Source organism: Pelophylax lessonae, assembly GCF_965119305.1.
Source record: "Pelophylax lessonae genome assembly, chromosome: 9".
Taxonomy (NCBI): domain Eukaryota; kingdom Metazoa; phylum Chordata; class Amphibia; order Anura; family Ranidae; genus Pelophylax; species Pelophylax lessonae.
In genome coordinates this window covers 240,104,421-240,120,832 of record NC_138776.1, presented here as the reverse complement: position 1 = coordinate 240,120,832, position 16,412 = coordinate 240,104,421, and the positions used below count along the sequence as shown (strand labels likewise).

At 47.2% G+C, this 16,412-nt stretch overlaps 1 protein-coding gene across 1 annotated transcript in view; it reads right to left on the bottom strand.

The window, feature by feature from the left end:
* Positions 1-822: 822 nt before the first annotated feature.
* The window catches only part of LOC309563344 (kinetochore protein NDC80 homolog), a gene marked incomplete at both ends in the record, with an annotated part of 49,505 nt that continues 33,915 nt past the window's right edge, over positions 823-16,412 (bottom strand). Inside the window, 2 exons of the mRNA XM_082267738.1 lie at positions 823-1,190; positions 3,283-3,406. Of these exons, the coding sequence (XP_082123864.1) occupies positions 823-1,190; positions 3,283-3,406 (492 nt within the window). The remainder of the gene's footprint in view (positions 1,191-3,282; positions 3,407-16,412) is intronic.

The window sequence follows — 16,412 nt, the reverse complement described above, 5'->3', positions numbered from 1 at the left end:
GATTTAGAATTTCTTTAAAAAAAACCCCACAAGAATAGTCAAGGGCTTCTATAAAATGATGGCACTCACATTTATCTGGTCCTGACATTGGTAAATCCCAGCCTCTACATCACTTTGCTGCTCTCTGCTGCTGCAAGCTGTCTGGTGACTCCACTCTGGCTTGGAACTCGAGTCTCCTATCCTACAAGGATCAACCTGCGTGAGGAAAAAAAGCAGCAGATACACCATGAAACAGATAAGGCAATTCTACCCCAAGCATCCAATGCGCAATTCAGTCCATGGAGCACCAATGGCCTAATATGTTGCAGTATATGGCAAATTGTTCCTTAACCACAGGGGCCGAGGTGAACAGCAGTGCCTGTTAATCGACTGCAAAGTTCAATGGTGACCACCCAATCAATGCACTTCAGAACATATTCCATTTGCCTCTTGCTGTAAGACTTAAAAACTTGAATGTTTTAGGGTCAGATCATAGGTACCTTCCAGAACAATTTATCATCCATATAGGAAAATGATCTTTATGGTGTGATCTGATCTCCAGGCGGACAGCTAAACACATGATTGAGAAAGGGGGGACGGGAGACCCGGGCAAGCCGTGGAAGGAGGCGGGAGGGATGGGGGTAGCGTCACCTCCGGCTCCTTTTAATGACAGCCGAGTGGCTTTTTAGCCGCATTGGTTGTCATTACAAGACAGCCGACCGTCTGCTATGGACGCATGCGACTGATTTTTTTCATACCAATAATTGTTTTGGCTGTCCATCCATTATTTTTTTTCCAGCAGCTCCCATGGAAGTAGTGCTACACACAAAATATGTGCAATTGCTACAAGATTTGGTTGGATTTTTGTCTTTTAAAAAAAAAAAACCTTCTCATTGCATATGTTCCATTGTAACTTTTACAACCATGGCGACATCTTATGTTCCCTACACTCATAGAAACCATTCTCTGCAAATTTAGTCGCAACATTGGATTTTCCTGACAAAACATCCGATTCCATACCAGCCGTAGAATTGGATTGCAACGTGCTCGGTGTGTCTGTAGAGGATCACCATTCCATATGACCTCTTCCAAGAGACTGTCTAGGACTTCTAAGTCCAAGTCTTCAAAGTAATTTGCCACTGGAGACAACTGCTGGTCCACGAATGTCTGCAGAGTGGCACTTCCATGCTTGATGGCTTCCAGCTCTAGATCTGTATCAGAGGAACAATGCCATTACATACTCCGACATCAACCCTTTACAATGTAGAATATACATATCTTTCTTCCCTCTACCTTTCTGATTACACCAATTGGGGGTTAGCACAATTTTCAACATGACCATTCAGAAAGCAGAACACATTCTGTTCCTGACCATCTCTACCTTTCCGAATACATTCCTCACCACCATACAATCATGACCCTCCCCCTAAGGCCGAAAATGCTCAGCTCCAGATCCCCGTCCTGCTTCAATTAACACCCCCCCCCCCCCCCCAACATTGTCTTCCTAATGTAAAAATGTTCCCGCTCCTTGCCATTTCTAGTAACCCCATGGGCAGGATATCTCGCCCTGCCATGGCACCCCATAAACCTGGAATACGGTGTTCTTTCCCTCCTCTTACCTTTCTGATTACACTCACTGTCGGGATATCACAGACAGTGAGTGTACTTTTCTGATAACTCATCACTAGGATTATTAACTACTCCAACATAATCCTCAATGCAGAAAACCTGACCTATCTTTGATTACGCTCATTAAAATGTGGTGTAGCAGGTTTTCCAGGCCTGTGGCCTGATGTGGGTCTGCCATCTTTACCGGTTACCTCTCCAGCCCATGTAAGCTGCGGCCCTGGGTGTGAGAACTGACACATGGACAACTCCGGCGTCGTTTTGTTGGTTTTATTGTATTTGAAGGGGATGGGAGAAGGGAATGAGTGGGATACTCCTTTAGGCTCAACTAAGTACAACTTGGGACTTTTTTCCTGAAAATGTCTGTTAACGCTGTCTTGACGCCAGCCAAACGCTCACTGACGCTTGAAGCACACTGTAGCTTGGAAGAAGCGCTGAATCCTCGACTTTAAGTCCAGAAGACCCAGGACTGTGAAGTATTGAACTACTGACACTGCTGCACTGCAAAGTCACTGACTACTCCCTCCCAGCCTTGAGGTAGCTTGACGTGAATTCCTGTATGGCTGCAACTCTCACTGGCACTCTGTACAATTCAGGACCCAAACTGCAGGAGCCCCCTTTACACTTTTAGTTCTTCGGGGTCCACTGACTATGCACACCCTCTAACTTAGGGGTCCTCAACCTAGGTACCCCCTTTACAGCTAGCCGACACTGGATCCCAGAACCTTCTCCAGAGCGGCCTCCTAACACTTCAGGCAGACCCCCAGGGGCAATCCTCAGTACTCACGACCTGTGTAGGCTTTCCTGGAACTGGACCCCTCTCACTCTCCGCTGGTTCTCGGCAACACCGGATCCCCTCAGCTCAACTCCGCACTCTCTGGATTCTAAGGCGACACCCAGAGAAACCGGCTTCCTCATACATGAGGAGAGACAACCATACTCTCCTTCCTGGGACTCTGCTTCCTACCAAAGACCACGAGTCATGCGCCCCCTTCAGACTTCTACCCCCTCCCAGAATCCTCTGTGGCAGAATCTGCCTTCTGGGGTAGATACAAGTCCAAATGTATCTCAGATTGGGTTTGCTCCACTGCCCTATCAGAAGCCTCTAATAGAGCCAGTGGGGAGACTCCCCTGTCAGGAGACACTTGGAAACCATGACAACCTACCTAGCAAAAGAAAGATGGCCCAGCTGTTAGGCAGACAAGGCCCACTATGCATTTACCTAGCACCTACCTGTAGGGTGCTACAGTGGTATAGCAACCTTCAACTTGACTCTGCATAAAGTAGAAAATATTTGCTATATGGACACCATGGTGGCCATCAAACTCCAGCATATCATTTGGGAGTAAACTTCCAAAACCGCATACATTAAAAACACAAAGCAAATCTGTATTTGGGAAATTGCTGCTGTACAATCAAAAATTAATGAAAAGTTACAAAAAAGACTATTCTTCAAAAAATACCCCATAGTGTAGTTAAAAGCTAAAAAATACAAATCCTATCAAATAGGCTCAATCACACCCCTGTATACTTCAATCAACAGGACAGAAAATATGAATGCAACAAAATCAAGGTATGGCTACCCCATAACGGATAAAACCCTGTCCTTGGGTTATTACATGAGACCTCCATGGCTGTATGATGTTTGATTAACTTTAAAGTCCCTAAAACACTCACTCGCTTTCTCCAGATGTCTGGTAACGTCCTCTGCTCTGCGCTCAAGGCTGGATAAACGGGACTCTATGTGGGTCAGATAAAGCTGGTGCTTCTCTAAATCCACCTTTAGAGAGTTCTGCAGCTCCTGAATTGAGACAAAATAGCCTGATTACAACTTGAACAACATTAAACATTCTCCATAATGAAAGTAATTCCCCAACAATAACCTAAAAAAAAACTTGACTGTGGAAACAACAGTAGGTATGCTTGTTGTGTTGGTGAAGTGGGGTGCGGTAAGCAGTAAGCACACAAGAGTCCACAGGTGTCGCTTACAACTGCGTAGCGGAGAGACATTGGTCTGAAGACTCAGGGAAGCCAACAGCATCTGCCACAGAAGCAGAGTGTGGCCTAGCCAGTCCAGCCCAAAGAGAAAGCTTCCGGAGAAGGAAGACTTCATCCCTGCTCTCTCCCTACTCCACTAGAAACTTTTTCCATAACTGGCACTGTCCCTGACAGATGGGGAACCTGTCCCTACTCTAACCACTTGCATAAAGCTTGCTAAACTCAGGGGTCAGAGTCTTAAATGGACTCTACTTGACCCAAGATGGCCACCAGGGTCACATGGGTTATGTGCATCCAACCAGACCAAGGAAACCAGAGAAACCCAATTTCTCAACTTCCTCTCCCATCTGCATTGCTGCTGTGGTTGAGCGCCACCTGTAGTGGAGAATAAAGACTGCACCTGCCTACATGCTACAACTTTGCTCCCCCAATTTTTTGCTTGTTTATTATGTATTCGGTCTGACCAGACTTCTGGGGTTGAGCACCCCATTCCCCACACACACCTGTACTCTATCAGAGTCCACTATCAAGTAGAAATAGGAGGAGTCCTTTGTAGTGCATTAGCACATCTATCCCAGCAAGGAGTGTTGTCTCCAATGGTTAGAGAGGCTGGATTCACCCCTTTTTTATGGATAGTGTAGGACCACTGATAATGGGGTACTTTGACGCAGTGGTGGGCTTGAGCACGATATGGCCATATGCAGGGGCAGACTGGCAACTTTCGGCCCGGGGGGCAAGTGCAAACCAGAGGCCCATGGCGCAGCGCCTCAGCCCCCCCTCCCACTCTCCCTCTTCCCGGCATCCTCCTGACCCCCAATCCAAGCTGAAGCCCTGCTCCAGACACTCTCTACTTATGGGCTGAATCCAGGTTTCCAACCTGGCAAGCAGGGGGCAGTTGGGGGGAGCTGGGACAGCTCGGTTGGGGCTGGCCAGGGGAGAAGAGTCTTCAGTGGGGCATGACACCGGCCTCTGCTCAGACACAGTTTACACCATCCATGCGGTTCTGCGCTTTGTCCTTGTCTTCAACCCGCACTCAGTAGGTCAGTGGCCGGGACTTTTTATTTCTCTTCACCAGGAATCCTTTAGGCATGTCTGTGGAAGAAGCAGTGCAGCCTTTTTATGGGGCATCAGAGTGGCCCAGGGGGCAATTGTCCCCCTGCCCCCTGGCCCAGTCCTCCTCTGGCCATATGGTGGGACTAAATCCCCATTTTTATTTATGGATTGTCTCCATATTTGATAGTCATTTCTTTTGCATGTGTGCGCTTTTCTTTTTTAATCTACATGCTACAACTGCTGAAAATACTGTCAGCTTGGCTGTCATGCTGATTTAATGCCATCAATTCTTTAAGTCACTGACCATGAACAAGTATGCAGATCTGGAATACAAATCTCCTTTTTGCACGTGTGTTCCAGGCCTGAAAGTATTGTTTCACAGCCAAGAAAAAGGAGTTGGGTACCTTTTAACACTTTTAGAAGTCTTCCAGGGCAGCATCTGAGAGATAGGCTCCTCCAACCTGTAACAGGAACACAATCGTCCACCATTACAAATTTGTCAGCCATACCTGCGTGCCTGAGTATTCATAAAGCACGAAAGGAATCCCCAATAGGCATATGCATCTGAGTGAAGATTTTGTACTGTCGCTTCGGGTGCTGTCCTGAAAGACTTCTAAGAAAAAGTTACCAGGTAACTTTTCTCAAACCAGGGCAGCACAGGGATCCTCAAACTACCGCCCTCCAGCTGTTGTGGAACTACACATCCCATGAGGCTTTGTAAATTCACAGACAAGACATGATGGGAATTGTAGTTCCTGAACAACTGGAGGGCCATAGTTTGAAGACCCCCTATCTAAGAGGATGTAGCAAGCAATACTTACTAGGGAGGTGACCAGGCCTGCAGCACTTTGCGACCGAATGTCTGAGCCTGACTGGACAGGCAGTCAATTCGGTAATGCCGCATGAAGGTACCGAGGAGGCCCAGAGTGGGCTTTGACCCCATTTGGGACGGGGGCGCCAAGATTTTGTGCTTGATAGACCAACTGTATAGCAAGCTTTATCCATTTGGAATAATAAAAACTTCTACGCTACTATGAAATGTGTTAGTAATCAAATGTGTATATAAAAAAAAAAAAAAGAAATTTGTAAAAAATGTGTGAGTGTTCCCACAAACTATGACAAAATAAAAAGTAAAGGTGAAGGCACTACTTCCTCAAAAGTAAATAAGAAAAAGTGCTGAAAAAAATTATGCTAGTGCCACCCAATGGCTAACTTGAAAATTGTAATATAAACTAGTAATTTTTTTTAAAATTAGTAAGCAGCAATAATAACTTAACCTATAGGAAAAAGTTACATTGCAGTTACATTGCAAATAGGATAAAGAGAAACTGCTACAAACAAAACTGCTACAAACAAAACAATACAGTGCAATAATTTAGATACCTAATCTTTATAACAAATATTAAACAGTGAACGTGACTAGGGTTGAGCGGACACCTAGATGTCCGTGTTCGACGGGTTCGGCCGAACTTTAAAAAAAAGTCCGGGTCCGTGTCCCGGACTTTTACCGAACTTTTCCCGGACACCGAACCCCATTGAAGTCAATGGGGACCCGAACTTTAAGGCACTAAAATGGCTCTAAAACACCAAAGGAAAGGGCTAGAGTGCTGCAAATGGCAGCAAAACGTAATTAAGAGCATGGCAAGTGCTCTGCAAACAAATGTGGATAGGGAAATAACTTAAAACAACAAAAAAAAACAGAAAAATAAAACAATGTTCTTCTTCATCTCTGAAGGACGAGGCCCATATGGAGTAGGAGGGAGGTTGAGGTGGTGGTGGATGTGGCGGTGACATAGGCGTGCGCACAGGGTGTGCTGGGTGTGCCTGGGCACACCCTAATCACCTAGGGCACATAGCATTGCCAGTGAGGAGATGGGAAAGATCTCCCTGGGACCTGCTCTGCTCTATTTCTCCTTGCCTACAGGTACATGGCCCCGATACATTACTCTCCCTGCTGGCAAACACATGCATGTGTATTTCAACTTTGGGGTGCACACCTTAATGCAATAGGCTGCGCACACCTATGGGCGGTGTAGGTGGAAGCGGCGGTGGAGGAGGACCAGGGCCGGATTAACAGCATCATGGGCTTGGTGCTGAGGATTTTGAAGGGCCTTAGGGCCGTGCCTTGCCATGCACCCAGAGGAGGAAGGGTGCAGCCATGCATGCCTAATTCAACATGGGATGCTGTCTCTGAAGCCCATAAACACATCCATGCATCGCCAACTGTCCCTCCTTGTCCGGCCTTCACGCTGTGTGGGGAGGTTCTGAGGGTGCTGCCTGGGGAAGCGAGCATAGAAGCCAGACTTCTGTGTTTACAAGTGACAGAAGAGCGGTAACAGTGAATATGGCCAACCCGGGGCCTATATAAAAGGTAGGGGCCTGGAGCTGCAGCTCCAATAGCCCCTACATTAATCTGGCCCTGAGGAGGAGGACGAGGTAGCCAACACTGCTTCTTTTCACAAATTTTAAATGAGGGTACACCCCAAAAGAGTGAGAAAGAGCAAAAATGGAACAATGGGTGGGTAAGGTCGGTATCCATTGCTATTCTGCACAAGGTACGGAAAAGTCCCGTGGGATCCATGCCTGGTTCATTTTAATGAACGTGAGCTTGTCCACATTGTCTCTGGACAGGCGGCTGCGCTTGTCTGTTATAACGCCCCCAGCCGTGCTAAATACCCGTTCAGATAATACACTGGCTGCAGGGCACGCCAGCACCTCCAAGGCGTAAAGGGCAAGCTCAGGCCATGTGCCCAATTTGGAGACCCAGAAGTTGAAGGGGGCAGACCCGTCATTCACTACATGTAGGCGTGTGCACACATACTGCTCCACCATGTTGGTAAAATGCTGCCTCCTGCTAAGACGTTCCATCTGAGCTGCTGGTGCTGCTGTTTGTTGTGGCGTGCTGACAAAGCTTTTCCACATTTCGGCCATGCTAACCCTGCCTTCTGAGGTGCTGGCGGTGCCCTGGTTGCGTTGGCGACCTCCTCCTCCTCTGCCTTGTGCTTCCACTGTGGCCCCGCTGTCAGATGGGAATGCCAGCAGCATGGCGTCTACCAGCGTGCGCTTGTACTCGCGCATCTTGCGATCGCGCTCCAGTGAGTGAATTAAGGACGGTACGTTGTCCTTGTAACGGGGATCCAGCAGCGTGGCCACCCAGTAATCAGCACAAGTTAGAATGTGGGCAACTCGGCGGTCGTTGTGGAGACACTGCAGCATGTAATCGCTCATGTGTGCCAGGCTGCCCAGAGGCAACGAAAGGCTGTCCTCTGTGGGAGGTGTATGGTCCGTGTCCTCTGTATCCCCCCAGCCACGCACCAGTGATGGCCATGAGCTGGCCTGGGTGCCACCCTGCTGTGAACATGGTTCCATCTCCTCCTCCAGCTCCTCCTCCTCCTCATCCTCCTCATCCTCCAGAACTGTGCCCCTGCTGGACAATTGCGTCCCTGGCGTTTGCGTGTGCAGGAACCCACCCTCGGAGCCCCTTGCGAATGACTGCCCTGAAAGCCTTGGAAATGTTACCTCTTCATCCTCCTCCTCCTCCTCATCCTGTGCCACATCCTCTTCCATCATCGCCCGAATTGTTTTTTCAAGGAGGCATAGAAGTGGGATAGTTAAGCTGAGAACGGCGTCATTGCCACTGGCCATGTTGGTGGAGTACTCAAAACAGCGCAACAAGGCACACAGGTCTAGCATGGAGGCCCAGTTATTGGTGGTGAAGTGGTGCTGTTCCGCAGAGCGACTCACGCGTGCGTGCTGCAGCTGAAACTCCACTATGGCCTGCTGCTGCTCGCACAGTCTTTCCAGCATGTGCAAGGTGGAGTTCCACCTTGTGGGCACGTCACATATGAGGCGGTGAGCGGGAAGGCCGAAGTTACGCTGCAGCGCTGCCAGGCGAGCAGCAGCAGGGTGAGAACGCCGAAAGTGCGCACAAACGGCCCGCACTTTCTGCAGCAGCTCTGACATATCGGGGTAGTTTTTAAGGAACCTCTGCACCACCAAATTCAGCACATGCGCCAGGCAAGGGATGTGCGTCAAACCGGCTAGGCCCAGAGCTGCTATGAGATTTCGCCCGTTATCGCACACCACCAGGCCGGGCTTGAGGCTCGCTGGCAGCAACCACTCATTTGTCTGCTGTTCCATGCTCCTCCACAACTCCTGCGCGGTGTGTGGTTTGTCCCCCAAACAGGCAAGTTGTAAAACTGCCTGCTGTCGTTTACCCCTGGCCGTGCTGAAGTTGGTGGTGAAGGTGTTACGCTGTCCGGATGAGGAGGCGGTAGAGGATGAGGAAGCTGAGTAGGAGGAGTTAGGAACAGGAGGCAAACTGAAGCGCCCTGCAATCCTCGGTGGTGGAAGGACATGCGCCAAATTGCTATCCGCCTCAGGCCCATCCGCCACTGCATTTACCCAGTGTGCCGTTAGGGAGATATAACGCCCCTGACCGTGCTTACTGGTCCACGTATCCGTAGTTAGGTGGACCTTGGCACAGATGGCGTTGCGCAGTGCACACCTGATTTTTTCCCCCACTTGGTTGTGCAGGGAAGGGATGGCTTGCCTGGAAAAGTAGTGGCGGCTGGGCACGACGTACTGTGGGACAGCCACCGACATAAGGTTTTTAAAACTGTGCGTCTCCACCAGACGGAATGACAGCATTTCAAAGGCCAATAATTTTGAAATGCTGGCATTCAGGGCCAGGGATCGCGGGTGGGTAGGGGGGTACTTCCTCTTCCTCTCAAGTGTTTGGGAGATGGAAAGCTGAACGCTTCCACGGGACATTGTGGAGATGGTTGTTGGTGACCCAGGTGGTGGTGTTGCTGACAGATCGTCTGTTTGCGGGGTGGCAGGTGCCGGTATCACTACAGATGTGGCTGGAGCGGCCGAGACTGCAGCAGAAGAGGAAGCAGGATGAGCCAGAGACGTTTCTTGGTTTTGAAGGTGTGTACTCCACTGCAGCTCGTGCTTTGCACTTAGATGCCTGATCATGCAGGTTGTGCTCAGGTTGAGAAGGTTCATGCCTCGCTTCAAGCTCTGATTGCACAGGGTGCAAACCACTCGTGTCCTGTCATCAGCACATTTTCTAAAGAACTTCCACGCTAGAGAACTCCTTTGAGCTGACTTTGGTGCGCTCGTTCCCTTGCTGCGTTGGGCAGTAGCGGGCGTAGTGTCTAGGGCACGGCCGCTCCGCTTCTGCACCCTGCTCCCTCTTCTGCTGTGCTGGTGGCTCTGTGCGACCACCGCCTCTTCCTCCAAACTACTCAGTTCACCTGCATGACGTTCATTCCATGTGGGGTCGAGGACCTCATCGTCCTCCACATCATCTTCCACCCAGTCTTCACCCCTGCCCTCCTTGTCGGTCTCCACAATGCTGAACGCCGCAGCAGTTGGCACCTGCGTTTCGGCACCTGCGTTTCGTCATCATCGGAGACGTGCTGCGATGATCCTTGCATGTACTCATCTTGAGAAATAAGTGGTTGGGCATCGCTGCACTCAATCTCTTCCACTTCTGGGGCAGGGCTAGGTGGATGGCCCTGGGAAACCCTGCTGACAGAGTCCTCAAAAAGAATAAGAGACTGCTGTATGGCTTGGGGCTCAGACTGCTGGCCTGATTTGCAAGGGGGTGAGGTGAAAGACGGTTGGACATTGGCTGCAGGTGCCAACTCTGACCTTTCTGCAGTAGACTGGGTGGGAGACAATGTGAAGGAACTGGAGGCACTGTCAGCAGCAAACCAATCTACTATCGCCTCAACTTGTTCTGGCCTCATCACTTCTAGGGGCGTTTGATGCCCTACCAAATACTGATGCAGGTTCTGTCGCCTACTCACACTTGAGGAAGGTGTTTCACTTGTGCGTGTAGCTGGCACAGATCGACCATGTCCTCTCCTTGCAACAGGAGCTCTACCAGCAGCACCACGACCCAGGCCACGGCCCTTATTTGACGGTCTCCTCATATTTCTGTAATTTAAGATCTTGCCCTAGAAAGGTTTTTATTGAATAGCGGAATAGAAAATATGATCCAAAAAAAGTGTATGTATATCACACGTACACAACCACACTAGGCCCCAATTACTATTGTTTGTACCCCTAAAAGGCTAGATGAGGAGTAGGGGGGAGTATGGAACAGGCAGCACCCTCAAACCTTCAGAAGTATGAGATGAACCCCAACAACTTGGAAAGGTGGATCTCTCTCACACGTACCGACACAGACTATCCCGCAATTCAATTGATCCTCAAAGGTTTTTATTGAATAGCGGAATAGGAAATATGATCAAAAAAAGTGTATGTATCTCGCACGTACACAACCACACTAGGCCCCAATTACTATTGTTTGTACCCCTAAAAGGCTAGATGAGGAGTAGGGGGGGTATGGAACAGGCAGCACCCTCAAACCTTCAGAAGTATGAGATGAACCCCAACAACTTGGAAAGGTGGATCTCTCTCACACGTACCGACACAGACTATCCCGCAATTCAATTGATCCTCAAAGGTTTTTATTGAATAGCGGAATAGGAAATATGATCAAAAAAAGTGTATGTATCTCGCACGTACACAACCACACTAGGCCCCAATTACTATTGTTTGTACCCCTAAAAGGCTAGATGAGGAGTAGGGGGGGTATGGAACAGGCAGCACCCTCAAACCTTCAGAAGTATGAGATGAACCCCAACAACTTGGAAAGGTGGATCTCTCTCACACGTACCAACACAGACTATCCCCCAATTTAACTGATCCCCAAAGGTTTTTGATTAAATAGCGGAATAGAAAATATGATCCCAAAAAAGTGTATGTATATCACACGTACACAACCACACTAGGCCCCAATTACTATTGTTTGTACCCCTAAAAGGCTAGGAGTAGGGGGAGTATGGAACAGGCAGCACCCTCAAACCTTCAGAAGTATGAGATGAACCCCAACAACTTGGAAAGGTGGATCTCTCTCACACGTACCAACACAGACTATCCCCCAATTTAACTGATCCCCAAAGGTTTTTGATTAAATAGCGGAATAGAAAATATGATCCCAAAAAAGTGTATGTATATCACACGTACACAACCACACTAGGCCCCAATTACTATTGTTTGTACCCCTAAAAGGCTAGGAGTAGGGGGAGTATGGAACAGGCAGCACCCTCAAACCTTCAGAAGTATGAGATGAACCCCAACAACTTGGAAAGGTGGATCTCTCTCACACGTACCAACACAGACTATCCCCCAATTTAACTGATCCCCAAAGGTTTTTGATTAAATAGCGGAATAGAAAATATGATCCCAAAAAAGTGTATGTATATCACACGTACACAACCACACTAGGCCCCAATTACTATTGTTTGTACCCCTAAAAGGCTAGGAGTAGGGGGGAGTATGGAACAGGCAGCACCCTCAAACCTTCAGAAGTATGAGATGAACCCCAACAACTTGGAAAGGTGGATCTCTCTCACACGTACCAACACAGACTATCCCCCAATTTAACTGATCCCCAAAGGTTTTTGATTAAATAGCGGAATAGAAAATATGATCCCAAAAAAGTGTATGTATATCACACGTACACAACCACACTAGGCCCCAATTACTATTGTTTGTACCCCTAAAAGGCTAGGAGTAGGGGGAGTATGGAACAGGCAGCACCCTCAAACCTTCAGAAGTATGAGATGAACCCCAACAACTTGGAAAGGTGGATCTCTCTCACACGTACCAACACAGACTATCCCCCAATTTAACTGATCCCCAAAGGTTTTTGATTAAATAGCGGAATAGAAAATATGATCCCAAAAAAGTGTATGTATATCACACGTACACAACCACACTAGGCCCCAATTACTATTGTTTGTACCCCTAAAAGGCTAGGAGTAGGGGGGGGTATGGAACAGGCAGCACCCTCAAACCTTCAGAAGTATGAGATGAACCCCAACAACTTGGAAAGGTGGATCTCTCTCACACGTACCGACACAGACTATCCCGCAATTCAATTGATCCTCAAAGGTTTTTATTGAATAGCGGAATAGGAAATATGATCAAAAAAAGTGTATGTATCTCGCACGTACACAACCACACTAGGCCCCAATTACTATTGTTTGTACCCCTAAAAGGCTAGATGAGGAGTAGGGGGGGTATGGAACAGGCAGCACCCTCAAACCTTCAGAAGTATGAGATGAACCCCAACAACTTGGAAAGGTGGATCTCTCTCACACGTACCGACACAGACTATCCCGCAATTCAATTGATCCTCAAAGGTTTTTATTGAATAGCGGAATAGAAAATATGATCCCAAAAAAGTGTATGTATATCACACGTACACAACCACACTAGGCCCCAATTACTATTGTTTGTACCCCTAAAAGGCTAGGAGTAGGGGGGGTATGGAACAGGCAGCACCCTCAAACCTTCAGAAGTATGAGATGAACCCCAACAACTTGGAAAGGTGGATCTCTCTCACACGTACCAACACAGACTATCCCCCAATTTAACTGATCCCCAAAGGTTTTTGATTAAATAGCGGAATAGAAAATATGATCCCAAAAAAGTGTATGTATATCACACGTACACAACCACACTAGGCCCCAATTACTATTGTTTGTACCCCTAAAAGGCTAGGAGTAGGGGGAGTATGGAACAGGCAGCACCCTCAAACCTTCAGAAGTATGAGATGAACCCCAACAACTTGGAAAGGTGGATCTCTCTCACACGTACCAACACAGACTATCCCCCAATTTAACTGATCCCCAAAGGTTTTTGATTAAATAGCGGAATAGAAAATATGATCCCAAAAAAGTGTATGTATATCACACGTACACAACCACACTAGGCCCCAATTACTATTGTTTGTACCCCTAAAAGGCTAGGAGTAGGGGGAGTATGGAACAGGCAGCACCCTCAAACCTTCAGAAGTATGAGATGAACCCCAACAACTTGGAAAGGTGGATCTCTCTCACACGTACCAACACAGACTATCCCCCAATTTAACTGATCCCCAAAGGTTTTTGATTAAATAGCGGAATAGAAAATATGATCCCAAAAAAGTGTATGTATATCACACGTACACAACCACACTAGGCCCCAATTACTATTGTTTGTACCCCTAAAAGGCTAGGAGTAGGGGGGAGTATGGAACAGGCAGCACCCTCAAACCTTCAGAAGTATGAGATGAACCCCAACAACTTGGAAAGGTGGATCTCTCTCACACGTACCAACACAGACTATCCCCCAATTTAACTGATCCCCAAAGGTTTTTGATTAAATAGCGGAATAGAAAATATGATCCCAAAAAAGTGTATGTATATCACACGTACACAACCACACTAGGCCCCAATTACTATTGTTTGTACCCCTAAAAGGCTAGGAGTAGGGGGAGTATGGAACAGGCAGCACCCTCAAACCTTCAGAAGTATGAGATGAACCCCAACAACTTGGAAAGGTGGATCTCTCTCACACGTACCAACACAGACTATCCCCCAATTTAACTGATCCCCAAAGGTTTTTGATTAAATAGCGGAATAGAAAATATGATCCCAAAAAAGTGTATGTATATCACACGTACACAACCACACTAGGCCCCAATTACTATTGTTTGTACCCCTAAAAGGCTAGGAGTAGGGGGAGTATGGAACAGGCAGCACCCTCAAACCTTCAGAAGTATGAGATGAACCCCAACAACTTGGAAAGGTGGATCTCTCTCACACGTACCAACACAGACTATCCCCCAATTTAACTGATCCCCAAAGGTTTTTGATTAAATAGCGGAATAGAAAATATGATCCCAAAAAAGTGTATGTATATCACACGTACACAACCACACTAGGCCCCAATTACTATTGTTTGTACCCCTAAAAGGCTAGGAGTAGGGGGAGTATGGAACAGGCAGCACCCTCAAACCTTCAGAAGTATGAGATGAACCCCAACAACTTGGAAAGGTGGATCTCTCTCACACGTACCAACACAGACTATCCCCCAATTTAACTGATCCCCAAAGGTTTTTGATTAAATAGCGGAATAGAAAATATGATCCCAAAAAAGTGTATGTATATCACACGTACACAACCACACTAGGCCCCAATTACTATTGTTTGTACCCCTAAAAGGCTAGGAGTAGGGGGGAGTATGGAACAGGCAGCACCCTCAAACCTTCAGAAGTATGAGATGAACCCCAACAACTTGGAAAGGTGGATCTCTCTCACACGTACCAACACAGACTATCCCCCAATTTAACTGATCCCCAAAGGTTTTTGATTAAATAGCGGAATAGAAAATATGATCCCAAAAAAGTGTATGTATATCACACGTACACAACCACACTAGGCCCCAATTACTATTGTTTGTACCCCTAAAAGGCTAGGAGTAGGGGGAGTATGGAACAGGCAGCACCCTCAAACCTTCAGAAGTATGAGATGAACCTCAACAACTTGGAAAGGTGGATCTCTCTCACACGTACCAACACAGACTATCCCCCAATTTAACTGATCCCCAAAGGTTTTTGATTAAATAGCGGAATAGAAAATATGATCCCAAAAAAGTGTATGTATATCACACGTACACAACCACACTAGGCCCCAATTACTATTGTTTGTACCCCTAAAAGGCTAGGAGTAGGGGGAGTATGGAACAGGCAGCACCCTCAAACCTTCAGAAGTATGAGATGAACCCCAACAACTTGGAAAGGTGGATCTCTCTCACACGTACCAACACAGACTATCCCCCAATTTAACTGATCCCCAAAGGTTTTTGATTAAATAGCGGAATAGAAAATATGATCCCAAAAAAGTGTATGTATATCACACGTACACAACCACACTAGGCCCCAATTACTATTGTTTGTACCCCTAAAAGGCTAGGAGTAGGGGGAGTATGGAACAGGCAGCACCCTCAAACCTTCAGAAGTATGAGATGAACCCCAACAACTTGGAAAGGTGGATCTCTCTCACACGTACCAACACAGACTATCCCCCAATTTAACTGATCCCCAAAGGTTTTTGATTAAATAGCGGAATAGAAAATATGATCCCAAAAAAGTGTATGTATATCACACGTACACAACCACACTAGGCCCCAATTACTATTGTTTGTACCCCTAAAAGGCTAGGAGTAGGGGGAGTATGGAACAGGCAGCACCCTCAAACCTTCAGAAGTATGAGATGAACCCCAACAACTTGGAAAGGTGGATCTCTCTCACACGTACCAACACAGACTATCCCCCAATTTAACTGATCCCCAAAGGTTTTTGATTAAATAGCGGAATAGAAAATATGATCCCAAAAAAGTGTATGTATATCACACGTACACAACCACACTAGGCCCCAATTACTATTGTTTGTACCCCTAAAAGGCTAGGAGTAGGGGGGAGTATGGAACAGGCAGCACCCTCAAACCTTCAGAAGTATGAGATGAACCCCAACAACTTGGAAAGGTGGATCTCTCTCACACGTACCAACACAGACTATCCCCCAATTTAACTGATCCCCAAAGGTTTTTGATTAAATAGCGGAATAGAAAATATGATCCCAAAAAAGTGTATGTATATCACACGTACACAACCACACTAGGCCCCAATTACTATTGTTTGTACCCCTAAAAGGCTAGATGAGGAGTAGGGGGAGTATGGAACAGGCAGCACCCTCAAACCTTCAGTATGAGATTGTGTTCACTGTACCCCACAAAGATTGTGTTCACTGCACCCCACAATGATTGTGTTCACTGCACCCCACAAAGATTGTGTTCACTGCACCCCACAAAGATTCTGTTCACTGCACCCCAAAAAGATTGTGTTCACT